The sequence below is a fragment of the Rhodamnia argentea genome, chromosome 4 (assembly GCF_020921035.1).
Source record: "Rhodamnia argentea isolate NSW1041297 chromosome 4, ASM2092103v1, whole genome shotgun sequence".
Taxonomy (NCBI): Eukaryota; Viridiplantae; Streptophyta; class Magnoliopsida; order Myrtales; family Myrtaceae; genus Rhodamnia; species Rhodamnia argentea.
Window position 1 is genome coordinate 5,094,436 of NC_063153.1, and position 24,535 is coordinate 5,118,970.

The 24,535-nt window shown below is 43.4% G+C and overlaps 1 protein-coding gene across 1 annotated transcript; it reads right to left on the minus strand.

Annotated features, from left to right (window-relative positions):
• Positions 1 to 114: 114 nt before the first annotated feature.
• LOC115750785 (probable LRR receptor-like serine/threonine-protein kinase At3g47570) lies at positions 115 to 24,121 on the minus strand. Its single transcript, XM_030688340.2, has 3 exons — positions 23,184 to 24,121; positions 767 to 2,802; positions 115 to 597 (listed from the first exon to the last, which is right to left on the minus strand). Exons 1-3 carry the CDS (start codon positions 24,119 to 24,121, stop codon positions 254 to 256), a joined length of 3,318 nt encoding a protein of 1,105 aa, XP_030544200.2. The 3' UTR covers positions 115 to 253.
• Between the last annotated feature and the right edge of the window lie 414 nt (positions 24,122 to 24,535).

The following is a 24,535-nucleotide window of genomic DNA, read 5'->3' on the forward strand; positions in this document are numbered from 1 at the left end:
ATTTCGGAAACCTGAAGAGATTGAAAAGCACATCAAGAATCACAAAAAGAGCAGGTATTATACCTTCCAAAGTCGGATGAAATTTCATTGCTAGAAGAAGTCGCTGATTCTTCAACCGTTTTCCTCTTATTTAGAAAGCTCAAAAGAAGATTTTACAGACGTCTGTGACACAAAGCCATTGAAACGAAATTACGGTGTATGGACAAAGCTGATGCTATGGTCGAATTTTATGAACTGGTCCTTACCTTATTTTCTAGTCAAGTGACAACTTGATCTTGTTGAGCTTAACCGTGACAGTTTCCATGTCCATTCTTTCCCCAGGCAAGTCCCTTGAACATTCTAGCCCCAACTCTAGAATCGATAAGACTATGCTCTCGAGTTTCGAAGGCGTCGGATCCGCATGGTTCGTGCTAAGGAGGTTGCTATCCACGATGTCAAGCACTCGGTCTGGAATTGCTGCACCTACCCATTGCCTCAACCTCATAGCCGCATCGAATATTTCATCGGTTGGCTTCTTCCCAGTAATCACCTCCAACAACAATATGCCGAAGCTGTAAACATCTCCTTTTGTCGAGACTTTTCCTTCCAAACCGTACTCTGAAAGGGTCATAGATTGCAAAAAAAGAACATCAAGGATTGATCTTTTTCTTTTTTGGGACATAAGTAAGAAGATCGAGAGGCAAACAAATGTTAATATATCTCAATTAAATTGTACCATTATATCGGTAATCAAAGGCCTGGATTAGTCAAAATTCGACGAATGTACCTGGAGCGATGTAACCAATCGTGCCGAGAGTTCGGGTTTGTGTTTCCAGCTTGTTCTCTGCCAAAATCTTCGCTATCCCAAAGTCGCAAACTTGTGCGATCAGGTCCTCATTTAGAAGAACATTGCTAGGCTTCAGATCGCAGTGCACAACCGGTTCCGGTTGGCCATGGTGGAGATAATCAAGCGCCGCAGCGACGTCGACCATTATCTTCACTCGCTGATGGAGACCCAAGTTGTAGTTGTTGGAATAAAGCCACTTCTCCAAGCTCCCATTGGGCACATATTGCAGCACCAGCGCCCTCATATCGGCGTTTGTGCAGGTGGTGATCACCTTGACTAGATTCCGGTGTCGGATCTTGCGGAAAACCCCGCATTCTGCGTCGAAACTTTTCAGGGCGCCTTCAATATGGAGATTCAGTACTTTGACCGCAACGTCTGCCCCGTTGGCTAGAGTCCCTTTGTATACAGAGCTAAAGCTTCCTACTCCGAGCAAATTGCTTTCGCTGAAGTTGTTAGTACCCGAGCAAAGCTCCTGATATGATATCATCGGGTGGTCAATTCCAGGCGGGTTCTCCACCGAAACTGCAGGTTTTTTACTAGTGTTCCGACGCTTTCTAAAAAAGCAAATGATAGAGACTAAAAGAATAGCTGATACTATTGGCAACATAATGTATAGTAACCGGAGCCGCTTATCCCTTGATGATTTCTTTCCGTTTACGTGACAAGGTGGGACTTGAAAGGTTGCATTTCCACAAAGTGCTTCATTTCCAATGAAAGAGAGAGCCGAAAAATTTCCAAAGGGCCCTCCATTAGGAATCTTTCCTGATAGCTTATTAAAGGACAAGTTCAAATGTTGCAGATATGTAAGTCCTTCCAAGGACTCCGGTATGGCGTCTGATAACTCATTGTAGGAGAGATCGAGGAAATCCAATCCTTTGAGGTCGCCAATCGATTGCGGTATGGATCCTTGAAACAGGTTCCTCGAAAAGTTGAGAGAAGAAAGGCTCTTCAACTCCTGGATGGAACTCGGAATGGCACCGGTAAGTCGGTTCCAAGAAAGATCGATGCTTTGTATATCTGTCATTTTCCCCATGTCAAGTGGTAGTCCTCCATTGAAAGAATTGAGTGACAGATTGAGGAAGATTAGTTGTTGAAGGCTCCACAGACTTACCGGTATAACTGATGTCATGTTATTCGAACTTACAAGAAACTTTTGAAGGCTGCTCAGGTTTCCAATGCAATTCGGGATCGATCCCGATATCCTATTTTGCCGGAGCAGCAACTCTCCTAAATTTGTCAAGTTGCATATCTCGTCGGGGATCGGTCCTTCGAGATGGTTGTTATCAAGATGCAGCCTTTGCAGGCTTTCTAGTCCTCCGATTGATGATGGGATGTTGCCGTCCAGATCATTATCACTCAACTGTAGGAAAGTCAAGTTCTTCAAGAAACCCATTTGGGTGGGAATGTGACCTCTTATTTGACAATTGGGAGCGAATAGAATTTGTAGGGAACTCGAGAAGTTTTTGATAGATTCTGGTATGGAGCCGCCAAGCGGGTTTTCTTCCAGAACCAAGGTTTGCAGTGATTGGCAATTAGATAAAGCAGAGAGAAAACTGAGCTCTGAACCATAAGTCTCACCTGTTAGCTGATTTGACTGAACCGCGAAGTATCTGAGGCTCTTCAAGTTGCCCAGATTCGTGGGTATCGGTCCGCTGAGTTGATTGATCCCGGGGATTAGGTTTGAAAAATTTGAGAAATACTGCGGGATGTTGCCGCTAAAGTCATTGTTTGCCAGATAGAGTTTTTCCAAATTCGGAAGGCTTAGTTCGCTACTTGAGGGAAGGCTTCCGGAGAGGGAATTGTCCATCAAAGAAAGCAGTTGTAGCGAAGAAATGTTAAAAACCTCTTGAGGTATTTCACCCGTTAGCAGATTATCCTCAAGGCTCATTGAATTCAGATTGACCAACTTGCCAATCTCACTTGGAATGTTACCTCCGATGCTGTTAAATTCTGTGTACAGCATGTGCAAGCTCGACATGTGTCACGACCTAAAAAATAAACAAGTTAATTTTCGGGCTAATGGATTATCAGGTTAATTAATTAACTAACCTAACTCGGACTCTCCCAAGTCCATACCAAATCGCAACTTAAGGTTCAAATGATTAACATGCAATATATTTTGAATTTGGAGTCGCCACTAATCATTTTCGGTAGGTTGATTAGAAACCTAAATAAAATAGCGGGAGAAAACTATCTTATTTCCGCGAACCGTAGATTTTGAATTCGGGGATTTGGTTACGCTAGATTACTCTAACGCCCTTTCGGTACCATTTTCATGAAAAATATTTGATTTGGCAATTTTGATGGATTTTACTTGAAATTCAAAGATGCAATTTTTTTGGTTTTTTTTCTTCTTTTTGATGGGGATGTAAAACATTGAACTTTGTACGATATACACCATGGGTGATTTAGAAAGAAAGAAAACGCAGCCAATCACGAGTATTTACAAAAATAAATTAACATGTAATAATGCTAAATTTTGGGACACGTGACATGTCTAAAATAAACAAACAAATGTTCACACCAAACGATTACATTTTTTGTAGATCGAGATGGAAAGGGTTACCTTCTATTACACAAAATCTTACTCACGTACACGTTATGGCTTCCTTCAAGATCTCGGAATTGGAAGAACGTGGCTATCGTCGAAAAAAGGCAAGTAGTGGCGTTGTTGGATGGCGAGAGGCGAAGTACGTGCCGGGACTCGTCGAAGATGATGCTCGACTAAAACTCTTTTCTTCACTCTCAAATTTTCTCTTACGATTTTTCTCAAGAACTCTCTTTTTTCCTCTCTAAAGAATTTCTCTCACAAATTCTCTCAATACTCTTCCACTCTAAAACTCTCTCAATTCTCTTTCACTCCCCTCTCCCCATTCTCAAGAACTCTCCCCCTTTTATAGCCAAATTTCTCCATCATCTTCCCTTCTTCATCTTCTCTTCATCATCTTCTCTTCATCACCTTCCCTTCATCATATTCATCTTCTCTTCTTCATCTTCCCTTCACCATCTTCCTTTCATTATCTTCTCTTCTTTATCTTCTCTTCATCACCTTCCCTTCATCATCTTCCCTTCATCATCTTCCCTTCTTCATCTTCTCTTGGTATTTGCAATGCAGTCCCTGAAGTTTCAAGTATTTGCAATACAGTCCCTGAAGTTTCAAATCTTCTCGGTATATTTTTCCATCCCGTGCCTAGTCTAGACGCATGCTAAATTAAGTGTTCCGCTTGCCCAATTATATGCCAATGCAATGTACGCTAAAAATAAATATATGAGATGATTTTTTTATAATTTTTATGCAAAAAATAGATTAGTCAAAATTTAGGCGTCAACAGCTGCCCCTCTTTGAGTGGAGGCTCGTAGAGGTTCCGCTCAAAGACAAAATTGAATCCTAAATTTTGACGGTGCAAATTATGGATGAACTTTTTGGCGGGAGTTTTAATCCCATTTTTTATGTAATGAAGTGATGCATGATATGCAAGACCGTAAATAACATGTGTCAAAACTTCTCATTTTTCATGTTAGAGAAACTCCGCACATGGATCGCATACAAGAATACCTGTTTTACCAAATTTCTCGTAAGCTAATGGTTCTCTTAATTTCCAAGCTTCTTTTTGCAGATGCAAGGATTTTAAGGTATCGGTGCCTTATCCGTTATCGGAGACTTCTCCCTAATGCAAGACATCGCAAGATATGTGTGTCGTTTGAGATCACAAGAGCTACGTCGTTGTGAGTCGAAAGAAGTGAAATCAAGTTCACAAGAGCTACGTCGTTGTGAGTTGATTAAATGTCGAAATCGCCGGTGCATATGTCTTCACGATTCGACAAAAGGGAATCAAAATCATAAGAGCTACGTCATTATGATTTGGTTTGGATCAAAACCATGGGTGCTTACGTCTTCATGATTTGATAAAGGAGCCGAAAATCATAAGAGCTATGTCATTATGAGCCGACTAAAGGTCAAGATCACCGGTGCATACGTCTTCGTGATTCGAGACCGAAATCATAAGAGCTACGTCGTTATGATTTGATAAGATGTCAAGATCGCCAATGCATATGTCTTCACGACTCGACGGAAGAGGCATACTGCCTGAATTGAACAATGTTTGATAGGAGCACCATTGAATGGAATCGATAAGTACAAAAGGGGCATATTGCCCGAATTGAATCATAACAACTATCATCGAAGAGTTGTTAATTTGAAAAGGGGTTCGAAAACTTACCCGGGTTCTCCAAACGATTAATCAAGGAACGAAACAGATTGTCAGTATCGTACCTGGTAGGCATTTGCCAGCAAAACTTGCTCATTCAATAATCCTTGGATGAATTTCGAGACCTTGGGAGGGAACTCGAACATCGGGAATGTATTACGTATCATGGAATGTCGGAGGTAACACACACAAACATATTCAACAATGAGTATAATGCAATCACTCATACTATGGTTCATGCATAACCATTCTGTCAAGTTTGCATTACCAATTTTGTCCAGGGAGGTTCTCACATGACGAATACCTCGAATGTGAGCTGAATGGGGGGACTTCGATCCGAAAGGGCTTTCTCTCACTCTCGAGAAAAGCTATTTATCCTGTCTCTGCAGGATTCAAGAGAAATCACTCAATCTTTCCATCATCGCATTCGATAAGGATCCAAGTAAACTCGCAATTGATACGACCGAGCCGATCTGGAGGTCTTGATTAGGACCGTAATGAGGGCTAGGTCAAAGGTTTACAAAGGGGACTCTAGTTGAGTCAAAGGGTCTTTGAAATGAATTTCTTCATCATTTGCTCCGGATTTACAAGTCAAGAATCCCGCAAAAATGAGAGAGAAATAATCTTGCTCGAACTTCTTCGAGTGATGCTTTAAAATCATTTAACTCTACGTTAACTCAAGTGCCCTAATCGGAAGAGACTTTGGATGGTTATAACGTAGGCTAGGATTGGGGACCGAGGAACGAAAAGGCTCATTTTGGCTCGTAAATTAAATGAGAAGGGGCTTGACGTTGGTGATCGTCGCCGACTAGTCACCGATCATGGTCTTCTGGAAATGTCTTCAGAAAGAATTCCATCATTGAATGAGGGATGGTAATTTTCTATTGAAAATTGCACTTTACAAACCGATTTCTTGGGGAGTCTTCTTCACAACAAGTGTCTGTCAAGGATTTGCAAGAGACACAATGCAAACATATACATGGAATTTACAACTTAACATGCAAAAATGTACATTCAAAATTCAGAAGTACTTTACAAATGAATGTGCATTGGCCTTACTTTTGGTAGGGACTTTGCTTTTCCTATGCTCGAAATTTTCATATGAGATCAGCCTTTGCTTTTCTTACTCCCGACTCTCATTTTTCTTTTTTTTTCTTCCTTTTTTTTCGAGAAGAGATTTCTTTTCCTTTTTCTTTGAGAGCTCTTCGACATCTCTTTATTTTGCTTTTTTTTTTTTTTTTTTTTTCGAGAGCGGGCCCTTCTCCTTTAAGTTGAGTTTGCCCCTTTTTTTTTTTTTTTTTTTTTTTTTTTTTTTTTTTTTTTTTACAATCCAATGATTTTTAACCGGGAATTACAACAAACATAAACATTTACAAAGAAAAATTATGTAAACATAAAAAATCTAGCATACAAGAAATGAGTCCATTCGGGAATTCTCTGTTGACCCGACCATCTCCGATTCTAATCCTTGGGAAAATGCTATCTTCGTCTTTGGAATGAGCAAATGATCACCAACGGGGGTTTAAGAAATGAATTTGCAGGTTCAAGTGGGCTATGCAAAGAATGAAGTGTATAGATAGAGAAGTGAATGCTCTTCATCATCCTAAGGCACTTGAATTAAAATTCGAGTATAAATGCAAAGAAACACCCGAAGATTAATGTTAGTCCGAGCAAGAAAATTTCTAACCATTTACCTCGTGTTCTTTGCTAGAATTAACCCGTCCGGACCCCGATGTGGAGTGGTTCTTGACAGGGGTAAAGAAATGAAACCATCGCTCAAAAGGGGTAATCAATGGATCACCTGTAGTGTTTAGATAGAGAAATGAACGCCTCCGTCACTTCGGTTATCGTACCTTTCGCGAGAAAACTCTTTACCTCGGGGAATGCGGAATTTTGCCACCGTTCATCTCTCCCGAAAAAATTGGACGTGTTTGGGAAATGATTGCCTTTCATCATCCTGTCATGCCCCATTCCATACATTTGATGTATCTTATGTAGTTCATGTTCCTTATTCGAGTTGGTAAATTAAATACGAGGAACAGTCATGCACAAACTATGCAATGTATGAGTGTTTTCGAGCATATAAAATGTAGCAACTTTTTATCTTGGTGCAAGCACGTAAGAAAATTCTTAAGGGCCTGAATTGTGAGTTGCCCCTGCTCATGCAAATGAGTTGCAAAACTTCATTATCTAGTTTGAGACATGAGATTGTCAAAGGCTCCAGGAATTTCTCATTTCATTAATTTTTCGGGAGAAGAGATACTTCCCTATCCGGAAAGGCAGTGACCCTCGTAAAAATCAAAAGGGAAAGCGTCAATGTACGTTCTCACGTTCTAAACGAGTTGAAACGATACCGCTTTACCCTTGTACGTATTCCTTGCAAACTTTGAATTGAAGAGATCAATTCATCCGGATCGATCGTGTGTCGGGGATGTTATCTCTCCGGGTTACGTAACCATCTTGGCTGAGTTTCAATCGGCACCGAATCGCGAAGCAAAAAAGTTTTTATTAATCTTTGTACATTGATGCCAAATCCCGGGATCGAACCCGGGATGCCTCGGACCATTGTCATTCCCCCAACCACTAGGCCGTGGTGATGTTGGCGTCCATGGTTGGTTCGTTTTTTGCTATATTGTTCTCAAAACAGGTTGGCAATCCCCCGTCGAGAATAAAATAAGCATAATTTAGAGTTTGAAATGACTAAGAGCCAATTGGGACGATACGGAGTTACCCATCTTTGAGCCCGCTTGGCCTTTTACTCGTATTCTCCCAAGTAAGGCTATTCGGAATTTCTCTTTACGGGCGTTCGGGCGTCGTCCACAAATTGATTTGCTATAGGCCTAGCTTAGTAAGGAACTTACGCATTTGACAAGAGAGGAGAAAATTCGTCCTTTAACTCTAGGCAAATTCTAGACAGGTTAGAAAGTAAAAAATATCCCACGTAGGGGAACTATACATGGAATTAAAGGAGTATTCATGCGAGATTGGTTCCACCTCTCTTCTTGGCCACTTCAACGATCAACCGATTCTGTCTTGGACTAAACACCAACAATCGTTGTTTGAAGACCCATAATAACTTGCTTCGGATCACGGCTCGGAGGTCCTTCATTTCCAAACGGGCTCATCAAGGTAGCAAGCTCATCATCAAAGTAATCTTCTGATTTTTCGAGCAATTGATACTCGAATTGGGCATTGTTACTTGCTAACACCGGTGACGCATTTGTGAGCGCTCGACTCCTTAAGCTTGAGCCTCCGTCGTTGCTCGGGAACTTGTAGGGATGATCAACCGGTCGCTACTAGAACCACCAGCGGAAGGTTGGTATGACTCGTATTCTTGATTGGGAAGTGGCCGGGTACCTTTTGCTCTGTAGATTTTCCCGGAATTGATCTTCCAGCCAACTCCGGTCCGGTCGCCTTGGTCCCAAGCTGCATCGTGCTTCCTCGCCTTATCTCTAACCCTTTGAAGGTGATTTGTGACACTTTGCATGGTGAGTCCGCCTATATTCATCATTTTATGTACAGCCGAGTGGTCGTCTTGAATTGATTCCTAGCTGTCGAACCGCCTCAATGAATATAGAATGAAGCTTGGCGGACCAAAGGGGCCTTTTCTTTTGGACAAAATCGTCGTCGTCGCCTTGGTCGTGGTTTTTTTGTACAAGTAATTGCTTCCTTACAGCATGCTGCCAAATGTTTTGGAGCACTTGAACGCAGACCGGCTTCGCGGGACGTCTCGAGCACCATGCGATATGGCCCTCGTTATGAACTCGCTGATCATTACTTGCTGATACTACGATAACTCCGTATGTCCAACTCGAGAATCAATGATCTTTAAGAGATCGAAACCGTCCATGTCGATCCCTACGACGGCGTGTGACGACGATGTCAAAATCATATTTGTACCGCCTCGGTACTTGTAAGGCATCCGTTGCTTTCGCATTAGCAAAAACCCCGTACATGCAACTTCTCAAAGATAGCAACGAGGATTGAGAGGGAAACGGGGTTGCCATCAATGACCATGACTCGCGAGATCTTCGGGATAGGAAGGTTCCCATACTTCCGCCTTGGAATGAACGTGTTTTTCTTTTAAAACCTTCCATATGTAGATCAAAAATGGCTGTTTCGACCGTAGACCGAGCTTTAGATGTTCTCGGACTTGCAAAACAATCTGTCCGAAAATCACAAAAGTGATGGTGGTCTTTCGTGACGAGTTTTGGTGGTCATTTATAAACTTTTTCTGATCCGTTAGTCTCGCATATAGGTTCTCGTTTTTTCTACGAAAGAGGACAACTTTTTCTCTCCTTTCCGGTCTTAGTGCCTTGGATCCATTTCGTAATAACTCTTGCCTCTCACTCAATCTGTCATCTTTTTCCTTTTCTGATATGTAGGAGCCCTCAAATCTTTTCGCTTTCTCTATGAACGAGGCGGTTATTTCCTTCCTCGGATCTTTTCGGTTCCCCCTACGAACGAGGCAGTTATTTCCCTCCTCAAATCTTTTCACTTCCTCCCGAGGCGGTTATTTCCTCGAATCTTTTTGCTTTCTCTAATAACGAGGCAGCTATTTTTTTCTCAAATCTTTTTGCATCTATCTATGTGAAGGCTTTTAATGCTTTTCCTTTCGGCGTTCGATCAAATCTGACAAAGAATTCACGCATTTAAGCATGAAGATATTTGCGGATAGTATTGTTCTTTGCCCATTGATTAACTCTAGGCGTAAAAGGAATGTCTCACATGGGGACTTTGTAACAAACAGTACATTCATTCGCGCATGTCTCTACTTCTCTTGAGAATTCATAAGGGCTAGCTAGTAATGCTCAAAAGAGTGATATTTTGAAAGCCCATAATAAAAACTCAAGCTTCATGTAGGCTACGTGATTCGGAGTTTCATCGGTGTTGAATTGGCCGGCGTGACATCGTGGAAACTCCAATTGTAGTGATGCATGTCACTTCCCTCGAAGGGCATCGGTTACGCCTTCGCAAGGCCGACTTTTCGGGATGTATCCCCAACGAAATCCGATTGTGCGAGAACTTGCTCGGGAGGATGAATCGATAAATGAGCATTTTCAATGCTCGGACGTGGCTCATCAAGGAACATGCCACCAAAGGTGATGGGGTGCTTGCGAGACATGGCAAATAGCGATGTTAAGAGCTTCCCTATACCTCTTGATCTCTGCTCGAAGCTCTTCATTTTCTTCCTTTAGAGACGCAAGTTCATGACTTTCACTTCGAACCTTCACTCGGGCCCGCTTGTTTTGAAACCAAAACCCGACCTTCAAGGGCTCCATTCCTAGCTTCCGGCTCAACTCATTTTTTCGTTTCCCGTTCACGTAAGGGCACTCCTTAAAGGCAGCTTCGAGCTCTTTGATTTGATGTTTTCTTTTTCGGGGTTGACTACGGCTGCTGCCTGCTGCTATTGTTGGTGCTTGTTATCGAGATCTTGAACTTCACCGCCAAGGAGTTGGGTTTTACGGCTTTTGCGGCTGGATCCGGCCTCGAAATTCAGCAGTTCATTCTCGGGGATGTCTAGGTTGGTTGCCTCCAAGTAAGTGCTTTGGTAGCCTCCAAACATGTTGGATTGAAATACTTCTTACCGCCTTTTGTTCACTCTACTCTCCAGTTGTATGCTTACTCTCTTCAAATTCTTCGAGTAAACATGCATGTTCCGTAGCCTCCCTTTTAACGTGGATGAAAACCACTAAGCCGAGTCTTCTCCCAAGATTTCGTGTTTCCCGCTCTGTCTTCTTCATTTCCTTCTAACATGGTGGGACCCTCAAATCTTTTCTGCAGTATGCTTGTCCCTCTTTTAATATGGTGGAACCTTTAAGTCGTTTCGCAACTTTTTCGAATTCGTGAGCCTCGAGATGGTAGATCCGTGATTCACGGACGAAACGTCCGTAGTTTCACCCGGATAATTAACTCGGCCCCCACAATAATTATTGCTATGACTTTTCCTGCCCTTTAAATTAGGATTTAACGCCGAGACGATTATCGCTTTCATATCTTCATCTCCAACCTTCTAAGCACTCTTTCGCATCCATTCTTTTTCGGTTGCTTCAACAACAATGGCCTCCCTCCCCGCACACGTCTTCTCGGCTGAGGTTTCGGCCAAATGGGAGAAACTTTATAATCTCCTAGGCCAGGGCTACTCTTATATAGCCAACCATCCGGAGGTCGAAACCGAAATTCGTCTTATGTTTAGAGATATGGACATTACTTCTATTCAAGGTACCAAGTTAGAAGAGGAATATAGGATCTTCCCTACCCTCTTCACTAACTTCCCGGAGGCTTACAATCACGCTCATCAAGATGTTACTTTGGCCTATCTTGTGAGGGCACGCTATCGAGGATCGGACAGATAACTTGGTGTTGGCCGATCTTGTAGCCGACAATTATAAGAAGGCCCTTGACTACGGTAATGATCAAGTCTCCTTGCTGGTTCGTGAGAGGAGAAACTTGGTGGAACGTTTGGCCATGTCTCGGACCATCTTTGAGCGTGATCCGCTCAATATTGTTTTGAAATTCCAATGCACATGGCTGGAAGAAAGGATGGACGATCTGACCCTGGATATAGCCCGCGGGAGAATGCTGATCCATGACTTGGAATCTGCTGTCGAGTATCACGAGGACAAGGTAGCCGAGCTTAAAGAGAAATGTGAGCTCCTCCTCTTTAAGCTGGCGGATCTTGATTCTCGAAGCGATCGGTGTAGGCGGAGCATCAATTGTATGGAGGACCGGTTAAGCTCCTTTGTGATGCTCATTAGGGCTCGGTTTGGCTTTACGTTCCCACCCCGATGATCTATTTGTAAGGCTTTCGATGGATGAAACGAATGCAAGTTTTTAGCGATTTCATCTTGGTCATCATATTTTTTCGCAAAATAACCCCTTTTACTACGTGAATATGTAAATCTCACGCTAACGATGGCTGATTCAATTGGGCCGGAGAGACCCCCCCATTCGAAACGATCTCTCAGCAAAAATTGGTAGCGATGAAACAAACGAATGCCCAAATGTGAACAACTTGTGAATGCGTATAAATATTATAACTCGATTATGAAAGCATCGAGTAAATCAAGTATAATATTTCTTTACGTAGTCGAATTCACTCGGGTTGGTAAATACACGACCATCCATCTCGGCCGGAATCAAAGCACCACCAGGGAGCACCTTCTTTACTATATATGGACCACCATAGTTTGGAGCAAACTTCCCTTCCGGGAGTGGGACTATTGGCAACAATTTTCGCAAGACCAGGTCATTGATCCGAAAATATCGAGGCCGAACTTTTTTGTTGAATGATTTAGCAACCCTCTCGTCGATAACACCGGCCATGACATACAGCCTTAAGTCTCTTTTCGTCGATTAGATTCAATTGGGCCGTCCTCTGTTGGATCCATTCGGCTTCGATCAACTTAGCTTGAGACAATATACGTAACGAAGGAATTTCCACTTCAATTGGTAGAACAACCTCCATTCCATATACAAGAGAATACGGGGTTGCCCCCGTAGATGTCCCGGATCGAGGTCCGATACGCCATAAGTGCAAATGGCAACCTTTCATGCCAATCGCGATAATTTTCAGCCGTCTTCGCTAAGATTTTCTTAATATTCTTATTGGCGGCTTCTCTTGCTCCATTCATCGAGGACGATATGGGGAAGAGTTCGGATGCTTGATCTTGAATTCCTTGAACAATTCGTCCATTAACTTGTCGTTCAAGTTTGAGCCATTGTCGGTGATTATGGCTTCGGGTGAACCATATCGAGCGATGATATCTCGACGGATAAATTTCACGATATTTCGTGCTTGTGACCGCTAAATAGGATGCGGCTTCGATCCATTTAGAGAAATAGTCAATTGCTACCAAGATGAATCGATGCCCATTGGATGCTTTAGGATTGATAGGGCCAATAACATCAATGCCCCACATAGAAAACGGCCATGGTTCGGATAATCGATGCAACTCATTCGGAGGGACATTAATCTTGTCACCATGAATCGACATTTGTGACAACTCCGGACATGCTGAATACAATCTCTTTCGAGCGTGAGCCAATAATAACCCATCCTCATAACCTTCTTAGCTAACATGTGGCCATTCATGTGTGGACCACAGATCCCTTCATGCACTTCCATCATCAGACGAACCGCTTCGGTTGAATCAACGCATCTTAGCGGGACGGAATCGAATGATCGCTTGTATAAATTTTCTCCATTTAAGAAGAACTTGAAGCCATCTTCCTTATGTACTTTTGGTCGGATACGGTACTTTCTTCGAGGAACTCGTCGCTTCGAATATAAGTTTTGATGTCATGGTACCACGGCTTACTATCGGGTTCATCGATCACGGCCATACAATATGCCGGCTTTTTTAATACCTCGATTTTCAGTGGGTCAACCTCAAGTCCATTGGTGATTTGTAACATTGAAGACAAGGTAGCCAATGCATCCGAATCGATTATGAGTCCCGGACAGATACTCAAATGAGATATCCTCAAATTCCTCCACCCGGTTTATCCGAGATACTCATGGTAGGGTAGCAATTTAGCATCTCTCGTCTTCCACTTTCCAACGATCGAAGGATAATCGGAGCGGAATCTCCGAACACCTTGAGTCGGGCTATCCCCATTTCAATCGCAGCCTGCAGACCGAGGATGCATGCCTCATATTCCGCTATATTATTTGTGCAAGGGAATACCAATTTTGCGGCCACGGGATAATGCCGACCACTTGGAGATATCGTAACCGCGCCCGTGCTCGATCCCGATAAATTGACAGCTCCGTCAAAATACATAGTCCGGATGTAATCTTCCACCGACATGATCCGATCCTCGGAATAATAGGCATCATCATCTCGCCCGGATTTTCAGCTAGGACATCCGCTATAGCCCGTCCCTTGATTGACTTTTGGGACAAATATTGAACATCAAATTCGGAGATGAGGATCTGCCATTTGGCAAGTCTACCAATCAAGGCGGGTTGATTAAGCAAGTATTTGATAGGATCGCACTCTGTCACTAAAAGTACCTGGTAATGCAAGGTATATTGCCGAAGCACGTGCGTACCCAGGATTAACGCCGCACATGTTTTCTCTCGCCTGGTGTACTTCATTTTCGAAGCGGTGAATTTCTTGCTCGGATAATAAATGGCTCGTTCTTTTCCATCCTCCTGCCTCTCTTGTGCTAACATAGCACCCAAAGACTCACTAAGGATTGTGAGGTAGAGGATTAAAGGTTGCCCCGGTGTTGGAGGAATAAGCACGGGTGGACTCATGAGATCTTCGCTTGAGTTTCCCAAAAGCTTCTTCACATTCGCTATCCCATTGGATTAACGCATTCTTCTTTAGCAGCTTGAGGAATGGCTTAGCGGTTTCTGATAAGCGAGAGATGAATCGAGCAATATAGTTTAGCCTGCCCATCGGACTTCGAACTTCTTTAACCGTCGTCGGCGGCTTAAGCTCACGAATAGCCTTGACTTTAGAAGGGTCGACTTCAATACCCTTATTGCTTACCACGAATCCGAGCGGCTTGCCCGAGCTGGTCCCAAAGACACACTTGGCGGGGTTGAGGCGTAACTTGTACTTTCGGAGTCTATCGAACAATTTCTTGAGCGTTTCGACATGATCTTCTCCATGCCTTGTTTTTGCTATCATGTCATCAACGTAAACCTCAATCTCATTATGCATCATGTCGTGGAAAAGGGCAACCATGGCTCGTTGGTAAGTAGCTCCAGCATTTTCGAGACCGAACGGCATCACCCGGTAATGAAACATTCCCCATGGTGTGGTGAAAGTGGTTTTCAACTTGTCATTGACATTCATCGAATCCGATTGTACCCGGAGAAACCATCCATGAATGAAAACAATTCAAATCCCTGCAAGATCTTGTCAACAAGTACGTCGATATGCGGGAGGGGAAAATCATCTTTGGGACTGGCCTTATTCAAATCTCGATAATCGACACGGACCCGAATACGCCCATCCTTCTTCATGATTGGGACTATATTGGCAACCCAATCGAATATTACGTAGTCTCAAGGAATCCGACGTCAAGCGACTTCATGACCTCCTCTTTGATCTTCCGGACCAATTCTGGTCCGGCCCTCCTTGACTTTTGCACCACCGGCTTAGCCGAAGGATCTATCGGCAAACAATGTTCGACAATGGAACGATCAAGACCGGGCATATCTGCATAGGACCAGGCGAAAATATCCCGGTAATCCTTCGGGAGCTTAGTCAAGCGATCGGTCATCTCTTTGGAAAGGTTTGCCCCGATCTTAACTTCTTTAGGGTTTTTCGCATCGCCTAGGTTGACCGAGACAGTTTGTTCACCGGTCAAGGGCTTGATCTCCTCATGTCGTTCGAAATCCCGACGAATTTCCTCATAATCTGGATTGCACTCATCTAGGTCGTATACTTCCGAATCCACTAGATTTCCCTCCTCATGTATCCCCCTGAAACATAAAGTAACAAAATCAAAAAAAACAAACAAGGTTTAATTTGTGTTTTTTTTTTTTTTTTTTTTTTTTTGAAGAACTTTATTTATTTTTTTTGTTATTATTTTTTTTCAAAACCGTGGGACATGAATTCTTGAAGAAGCCCAACCCTCGGTTCTTACCATGATGACAAACTTGTTGGTCGTTGGTTATCGTCATCGGGTTGGTTTGGGATACTTCAACAAGATTCGAAAAATAGTGCAATTTTATTGATATGAAATTACATCTTCTAGGAAAAAATTCAAGAGTGCAACACGGAATAGAAATCCCAATGTGTCCCAAAACCTAAAGGAAACAGAAAAGGTCCCACGCAGGGGATTGCATAAACATAAAGATGTTACTACGAATCTAAACCCTCCAAGTGGATCATCACATATGGCATTGACGAATGATTTGGAAGGTTTAGGTCTTTGGGTAAGGTTCCTCTTCATGCGCTCCGTCTTCGGATATAGCAAAGCAATGGTTACATCGTCAAAACAACCAGCGATATCGAAGACCCCTTCATCCTCTTCGGACCCTATTGGCTCAACTGGAATATCTCGATCCTTCGGTGTGTCGGGGAACACAATCCCCAAGTCTTCTTCGAATTGGGTCAAATTATCGTAACCTCCAACCACTCCCGGTGATCGGAAAGTGGTATATAGAGGTGGGGGTAAAGGATCGCATGCCCGCTTACCGCGACCCATTACGCCTCTTTTATGTCCACGTCCTCGACATCCCGCACCCGGTTGTATGAGATTGGCCTTTGGGTTCAATTGGGGTGCGAATCCCTTGGCCATGTCGACCTAAACCCATACCGGGTTTGAAGTCATTGCCAACCATTATCTTAGCTACCATAAGAGAAGTGGCTGATATTTCGGGAACCGGCAAAGGACTTTCCGGTGATGCATGGATGGTGTGTACTATCTCAAAAGCGTGGTAGGAATCTTCTTCAACATGAGTCGGCTCGATGTAAGGGATGGCCGTCTCATTGAAAATCTGGTGATCTTCCTCCGCATGGACAATCAACAACTCGTTCGACCACGAACTTAATTTTTCGATGAAGGCTTGATGGGACAGCTCCGGCATTATGAATCCAAGGTCGGCCTAAGAGAAGGTTAAAGGCCGAATGAATGTCTAATACCTGGAAGAGAATGTCAAACAAAGAAGGCCCGATCTGAATTTCCAAGTTGATCGCCCCAAAGACATCCTTCTTTACGCCATCGAATGAGCGGACGGAAGTCTTGGCCGTCTCGCAACCCGGCCGAGTCGATTCCAAGACGATTCAATGTGGCTAATGGGCAAATATTTAGTGCCGACCCGTTGTCAATAAGTACCCGAGCTACGTGAGTTTGCTTATGTTTGATTGTTATGTGCAAAGCTTTGTTATGACCTCGCCCTTCAAGAGGAATCTCATCGTCGGCGAATGCAACCTGATCCTTTAGAAGGATCGTCCCCACAAAGTTCTCTAGTTTGTCCTGTTCAACATTCTCGGGTACGTGAATTTCGCCGAGTACCTTCATCAAGGACTCCCGATGCTTCTCGGATGATTGTAGAAGTTCGAGTAGGGATACCTGAGCCGGTGACTTCCGCAACGGGTCGACAACGTTGTACTCACTTGCCTTGATTACAGCCAAGAATTCCTTAGCATCTTTCTCGGTGACTTGTTTAGTCGGTTGGTCATCACTATAAGCGCGTCCCGATCTTGTTATCGGGGCAAGATCGTAGGACCAAGGAACCGCCTTGTCATTAGCGTACGGAAAAGGCTGAGGCGAGGCAATGACTATTCCAAATTCATCATCCACTACATCTTCCAAGGCGGGCATGTCTGCTAACTGCGGGTCATTCTTGATCAAGTTAGTCACTTTAGCATCTTCCACCCGAGACTCTTGAAAAGTCTCGGGTTGGGTCAAAGCTGCAAGCTCTCGATCCCGATCAATGACAATCTGGGATATAGTGGTCACTGTCCCGGTTTGACTTGCCCGGACTATGAATCCATTCTTCATGAGAGCGGAGACCTTTTCCTTCAAGCGATCGAGTGATATCGGTTCACCAACCTCATAATATCCTGCCCCGATCGGAGCATTGAGAACATCGGCTACTTCAACTTTAACAGCACCAACTTGTCTAATCCCCGGCCCGAATATAGCATTAACTTTACTTGAATGATCCGGCAAAGGATTATTCGGACATTCGGCGGTTTGTTGCCTTGAAACGAGAATGCCTTAGAATCAAGAAGATCTTGAATCCGATGCTTCAACACGAAACATTTGTCGGTGTCATGTCCGGGCTCCCCGCAGTGGTAATCACATTTCTTTGATGGATCATATCTTGGCGAGCTCGTGTTACCGGATCGTAGAGGCTCGAAGTCAGTAAACCTCTCTTACGTAGAACCGCGAGTACGTGTGACGGGGTTCCTGGTAGAGGAGTAAACCGCCGAGGGGGCCGTTGATTCCCTCTTTGTCGTTGCACGCCGAAATTAGCTTCGCTGCCGATTAGGAATCTGCACAACCGGCGTCCGGGTCATGGGTTTTCGGTTGTAGGTCATGTTAACCTGTGGAGCCGGTTCCTTATCTTTCCTTACCGCAAACCTCTTAGTCATCGTGGTGACATCATCGTACCAACCTTTCTTCATACCGTTTTCAATTTCTTCAGCCATTGCGATGAGATGGCTGAATGACGTAATGACGGATCCCGAATCGGGTTTTCATAATTCGCGGCGAGTGGAAACAAACAACTTCATGAGCTCCCTTTCGGGAGGGCCCTGGTTTCAGTCGAGATGCCACGTTCCTCCACCTGGTGGCATACTGCTTGATTGTTTCTCCTTTCTTCATCTCAAGCTGTTCAAGATCTTCTCTGGTGGTGAGTACGTCCAAGTTAAAGCTAAAATGTTTGATGAAAGCATTAGTTGCCTTCTCCCAATCATCCATCCGATAGATCTCGTAGTCCGTATACCACCTCATGGCAGCTTCTTTTAAACTAGCCTGGAAAGTCTGGACCATTAGGGGGCCATTGGTCGCATGCTTGTTCATTCTTGCCTGGTACATCCGAACGTGCTGAACCGGGTTGGAAGTTCCATCATACTTCTCAAAGTCGGGCATCTTGAACTTCTCCGGCTTGTGACCTTTGAAAAGACAGAGACAAGTCAATCTGGGTATGTTGTGAGTCCCCTCAACCTCTCGGATCCTCTGTTCCATTTGGGCCAACCGCTTGGCCGTATCACCATTCAACCCGGGGGCCACGGGGCTGGCTTGGGGGATTGGGACTACGGGCGGCGTGCTCGTGCTCGCGCTCACGCTTGTGAAGATCACATCTTCTAGCGGCATTGTCTGATAGGGAGCAGTTTCCGGGGCTTTACCGGAGTTGTCCATAGGAGGAAATGGAGCGGGGAATGGTTAGCGGTGGGCTGGTGGTGGATGATTGAAGTTTGGCGGCGAAGGCAGCCATCATTTCTTCCATCTTTCGGGACATCATCCCTTCAAGCGCTCGGTCAAGGAGCCAAGTTTCTCGTCTAGGGCAGCGACGGTGGCGTTGATGTCGGCCATCTTCCTCGCGATCGATCGAGTAATATGTGGAGGATCCGTGATAAATTACCTGTACGTAGTAATAAACGCAAAATGAGTACAGAGAGCAAGCATATCGAGCCGGTCCATGGCATCCTTCTAGACTCAAACGAACAAAGTGATTATAACCAAAGGATTGAAACATGTAATTTTCAGTTTGTCCGCTTTTACGAAAAAATCCGTATCAATTTGCGCGTTGATCAAAACATGTCCAAATTTTACGAGCTTATAGTTGAGAAGATGATGAACAACTTTTATGTTGGCCAATCGGATTAGAAATGCACGGATCAAAGCAGTTTAATGTGTCTTTCCAAAAAATCACGTTCAGAAAACTATTATAACCGCATGTTGTTGAAAAAACGAAGGGCCATATTAAATTATGAATTTAATTCTGAAATTTTGTAAGACATTAGTTCAAACATAGGTCTACAACTTTCGTGTTTGGCACTTACTCAAAACTCGATCATAGGATTTAGTAAAAATCGTACAACAGGAACAAGCCAAATCGGAATTGAGGACAAGCGATGAAATTGTAAAAACTACATAAGCAAAGTGTGAAATTGGAAATAAGACGATGAGATTCCTAAACAATCAACCTATGAAAGTAAATACATGACTCAATTTAAGCAAACCAAGAAATCAAACGGTTTTTCTTTTTTAGAGGCCACGTGATCTATAGACGAATGGGCCTTCAAGGCGCGCCGCAATCGTGCATTCTCCTTTGCCAAAGCATCTCGCCTTTTCTTGGGCCTTCATCGCCTTCTCTTCGCTGGCTTTGAGTTGAGCTTGACGGGTATGCTGCATTGTCACGATCGGGATCTTCGGGAGTATCTCAGCGGGGATGGCATGAAACCGAATATACTGAGTTGTGGCAAAGTGACTCCTCATTTTTTTCGGTGAGCTCCTCTATGGGCCAAATCAGCTTCGATTAGAACACTCCTGCCAAGCCTCGAATGACGTCTCGGTTCCGCTCCGTAGTTCTCGTCCTTCTCAAATTGAACTTGGAATTCGTTGGGCCCAAGTGAAGGCGGGATATCCTGCGAGAACCCGAAATTGTCGTGTAACCCGAAGAGGCGATAGCTGGTTGCTCCATAAATGCCCATCAAAGGCACGGGTTTCGGTCGCCATGGCACAATCGAGCTTCTACCACTCGGAACCATACAGCTTGCCAAAGGAAAATCTTAGGATTTGGATTCTCGAATAAATGGACCCACTTGCGTATAGTGCAAGTTTTTAGTTCGATCCTGTATTTGTTTAAATCTTAAAATAGGGTTGTTAGTCATACCCATTTCAAATACGATCATGTTTTCCCCGAATTGAGAAAGGTGTGAGAAAAACCAGATTTGTAAAAGCTCAATTGGGGCTCGAAAAGTCTTATCTTTTTCTTTCTTGTTTTCTTTTTTGGAATGAGCGAAACATGTTAGTGAAATGAAAGTTTCAGCAAGGATGGTGTTTACAAAATTGACCCCACCACAAACTTGTTTTACCGTCCATGCTATCACGGGATTTATAGCGTTCTGACGGAATGGAAAAATGATAAGTCCAAAAAAGGTTAAGATAAAAATCTTAGATCTCATGAGGTCGGAGTTATTTTCAAAACATTCAATGAGGAAAGATAATGGGCATGCCCGTATAGGTTACCCTTGAGCACTTTTTCAATTTCTTTTTTAGTCGAACCCAAAAATTCAGCAAGCACTACCACCGGATCTACCCGAATAGGTGGTTCAACCACATCCAACTCAATTGATTTTCCGATGGCAATCTTGTATTCTTCCGGAGTGGGTGTGAGCTCAAACTTACCTCCGAACACAAACGTGGTCGTCTCGGGGCACCAAAAATGAGCAAGTGCTTGCATGATCCCGCTTTGAACATCAATCTCAAGAATTGGCAACATGAACCCGATACGCTTGAGCACGTACTTGCTGGCCATCCGGTTTCAACTTACCCCATAGCTTCTTGAGCTCTAGCTTTGGAGTAGGCACGAAACGGATATCGTTGCGACCCATTCGTATATAGATCACGTGCCAATTAAATCAACCTAAACCATGGACCAGCCCAAAATAAAAATGAGATAACAGGGCATAAGAGACAAGAAATTACCGCTCGTAGGAAAAAAATGTCAATCACAAAGACATGCACATGAAGTGTGGATTCAGATTTTAGTTCTTTTAGCAAAATGAAATGAAAGACAGAACGACATGTCGCAGCCTCGCGTACGTTCATCATGACTAGTTGCTTGCCTTGCATACATAGTCACGACTAGTCGGGTCCAATCATCTCGGCTTGGTTCGGTCGACAAGAGCAACTCTCATGCATCATAGCCTTACGTGCATGAGAATAACTCTTGAGCCATTTTTTGAAGAATTCGGGATCCAAGCGGGATAACCTTTAGCGAAGCCTTACCGCCAAGGTTAAAGAACCACATAAATACCATCCTGAAACTATCGGGTGACCCGGGTTCGGTCACAAGTCAAGGTGGTGTAGTGCAATTATATAGAGGCATGCACGACATTTTAAAAGCAATCAGCACTCCGATAGTTCAAAAATTAAAATTCTCATCACCAAGCCTGCAAAACAGAGGTTAGCCACAGACTCCTCCCCTTATAACTCCCTTTCCTGCAAAACCATTTAACACCTAAGGATTAAAATTCAAAAAGATTGCCGGATCAAGTGATTTTATTTTTCATGAAATTATTCTGGCCTAAGTCCTCTTTAGTCCCCAGTGGAGTCGCCAAGCTGTCACGACCTAAAAAATAAACAAGTTAATTTTCGGGCTAATGGATTATCAGGTTAATTAATTAACTAACCTAACTCGGACTCTCCCAAGTCCATACCAAATCGCAACTTAAGGTTCAAATGATTAACATGCAATATATTTTGAATTTGGAGTCGCCACTAATCATTTTCGGTAGGTTGATTAGAAACCTAAATAAAATAGCGGGAGAAAACTATCTTATTTCCGCGAACCGGAGATTTTGAATTCGGGGATTTGGTTACGCTAGATTACTCTAACGCCCTTTCGGTACCATTTTCATGAAAAATATTTGATTTGGCAATTTTGATGGATTTTACTTGAAATTCAAAGATGCAATTTTTTGGTTTTTTTTCTTCTTTTTGATGGGGATGTAAAACATTGAACTTTGTACGATATACACCATGGGTGATTTAGAAAGAAAGAAAACGCAGCCAATCACGAGTATTTACAAAAATAAATTAACATGTAATAATGCTAAATTTTGGGACACGTGACATGTCTAAAATAAACAAACAAATGTTCACACCAAACGATTACATTTTTTGTAGATCGAGATGGAAAGGGTTACCTTCTATTACACAAAATCTTACTCACGTACACGTTATGGCTTCCTTCAAGATCTCGGAATTGGAAGAACGTGGCTATCGTCGAAAAAAGGCAAGTAGTGGCGTTGTTGGATGGCGAGAGGCGAAGTACGTGCCGGGACTCGTCGAAGATGATGCTCGACTAAAACTCTTTTCTTCACTCTCAAATTTTCTCTTACGATTTTTCTCAAGAACTCTCTTTTTTCCTCTCTAAAGAATTTCTCTCACAAATTCTCTCAATACTCTTCCACTCTAAAACTCTCTCAATTCTCTTTCACTCCCCTCTCCCCATTCTCAAGAACTCTCCCCCCTTTTATAGCCAAATTTCTCCATCATCTTCCCTTCTTCATCTTCTCTTCATCATCTTCTCTTCATCACCTTCCCTTCATCATATTCATCTTCTCTTCTTCATCTTCCCTTCACCATCTTCCTTTCATTATCTTCTCTTCTTTATCTTCTCTTCATCACCTTCCCTTCATCATCTTCCCTTCATCATCTTCCCTTCTTCATCTTCTCTTGGTATTTGCAATGCAGTCCCTGAAGTTTCAAGTATTTGCAATACAATCCTCGAAGTTTTAAGTATTTGCAATACAGTCCCCGAAGTTTCAAATCTTCTCGGTATATTTTTCCATCCCGTGCCTAGTCTAGACGCATGCTAAATTAAGTGTTCCGCTTGCCCAATTATATGCCAATGCAATGTACGCTAAAAATAAATATATGAGATGATTTTTTTATAATTTTTATGCAAAAAATAGATTAGTCAAAATTTAGGCGTCAACAACATGTTACCGATGGTTCGAGGAATTGTGCCGGTCAAGTTGTTAGTACCAAGATACAGCTCCTGCAGCTTTTGCAAGCTGTCTATGTCTCGAGGAATGCTTCCCCGAAAACGATTGAAGGACAACGACAGCACGAGAAGCTCTTTACATTGGGTTAGCGTCTGCGGTAGCAGGCCACTGAATTGGTTATCGGACAGCAAAAGCCTCTGAATGTTAGGCCAACGATAGCAAAGATCGGAGGGAAGACTTCCAGAGAGATCATTATACGTCAACATGACACTCGTGAGCGATCTATTGAAAAGTGCCGGAGGAATCGAACCCGTAAGATTGTTCATGACCAAACCAATGACCTGCAATGTGGATATGTTGGCCGGGAAGCTCGGAATTTCACCCCCTAATTCGTTGAAGCTGAGAAACAGGTTTTGCAACACGGGGAAGGCGCCGAATTCTCTTGGTATGCCACCTGTTAGCTGGTTCGCCGCGAGTGACATCACTTCAAGATTTTGGCACTGGGCTAAGTTAGGAGGAATGTTTCCTTCAAACTGGTTCGATTGGAGTATGAGTTCTTTCAGGCGGCGTAAATGACCAATCTCTATCGGAATCGAGCCATAGAAACTGTTGTTGCGAAGATCAAGAGAAGCCGGGAAAGAGAGATTGCCCGGGTACGGAGACAGTCTTCCCTGGAGACCCATGTAGGAGAGGTCTAACGCCACGACTCTCTGCCTGCGGTTGCTGCAGACGATGCCGATCCATTCGCAGAAGTTTGCTTCTGCGGTCCAATTGCCACCTTTGACCATGTTCATCGGGTCGACTTCGATCACAGATTTGAAGTGGAGAAGAGCATCTTGATCAGTGAAGTTGCTGGAACAAATGGCGGGCTGAGACATCAATAGGAAACCTAACAGAAGGTCGAGAAATGCTAAAAACATGAACTTCTCCATGATGAACAGAGTCACTCTTGATTGCATCAATGGACACTTCGCTAGTTAGGATCCGTTCTTAGTATTCATACCAAAACCTACCGTATGACTGTCCCAAAATGGTGTCTCTGCGGAAAAAGACAGCAGGTTGCTTTCCAATTCTAACGACATGACAAACTACATGATCCAGAACTGAACGGCATTATACAGTAATGGGATGACCATTGACTTTAGGGATGATCCTACCGCACAATCAGACAACCATGTCTAACTCCGTAGATGGCCCCGTTCTTTATGTATACGCGTACCCATACGCGTTTATTTTCCGTGTGAAGGCCCCATGAACCTTTGACTAAAGCTCCGATGCACGAATGTGATTGTGACAACAAGGAAGAATTGTTATGCAATCTTTCCAACTACCAAGAGTTATTTTTT

Bases quoted from the DNA above. Each gene is read 5' to 3' on its own strand.
- LOC115750785 (XM_030688340.2), bottom strand. From the start codon at position 24,121: ATGGAGAAGTTCATGTTTTTAGCATTTCTCGACCTTCTGTTAGGTTTC. The intron at 2,803-23,183 runs GTTGTTGACGCC...GTCGTGACACAT, and splicing joins CCTCGAACCATCGGTAACAT to GTCGAGCTTGCACATGCTGT. The intron at 598-766 runs GTACATTCGTCG...TGACCCTTTCAG, and splicing joins GATTGGTTACATCGCTCCAG to AGTACGGTTTGGAAGGAAAA.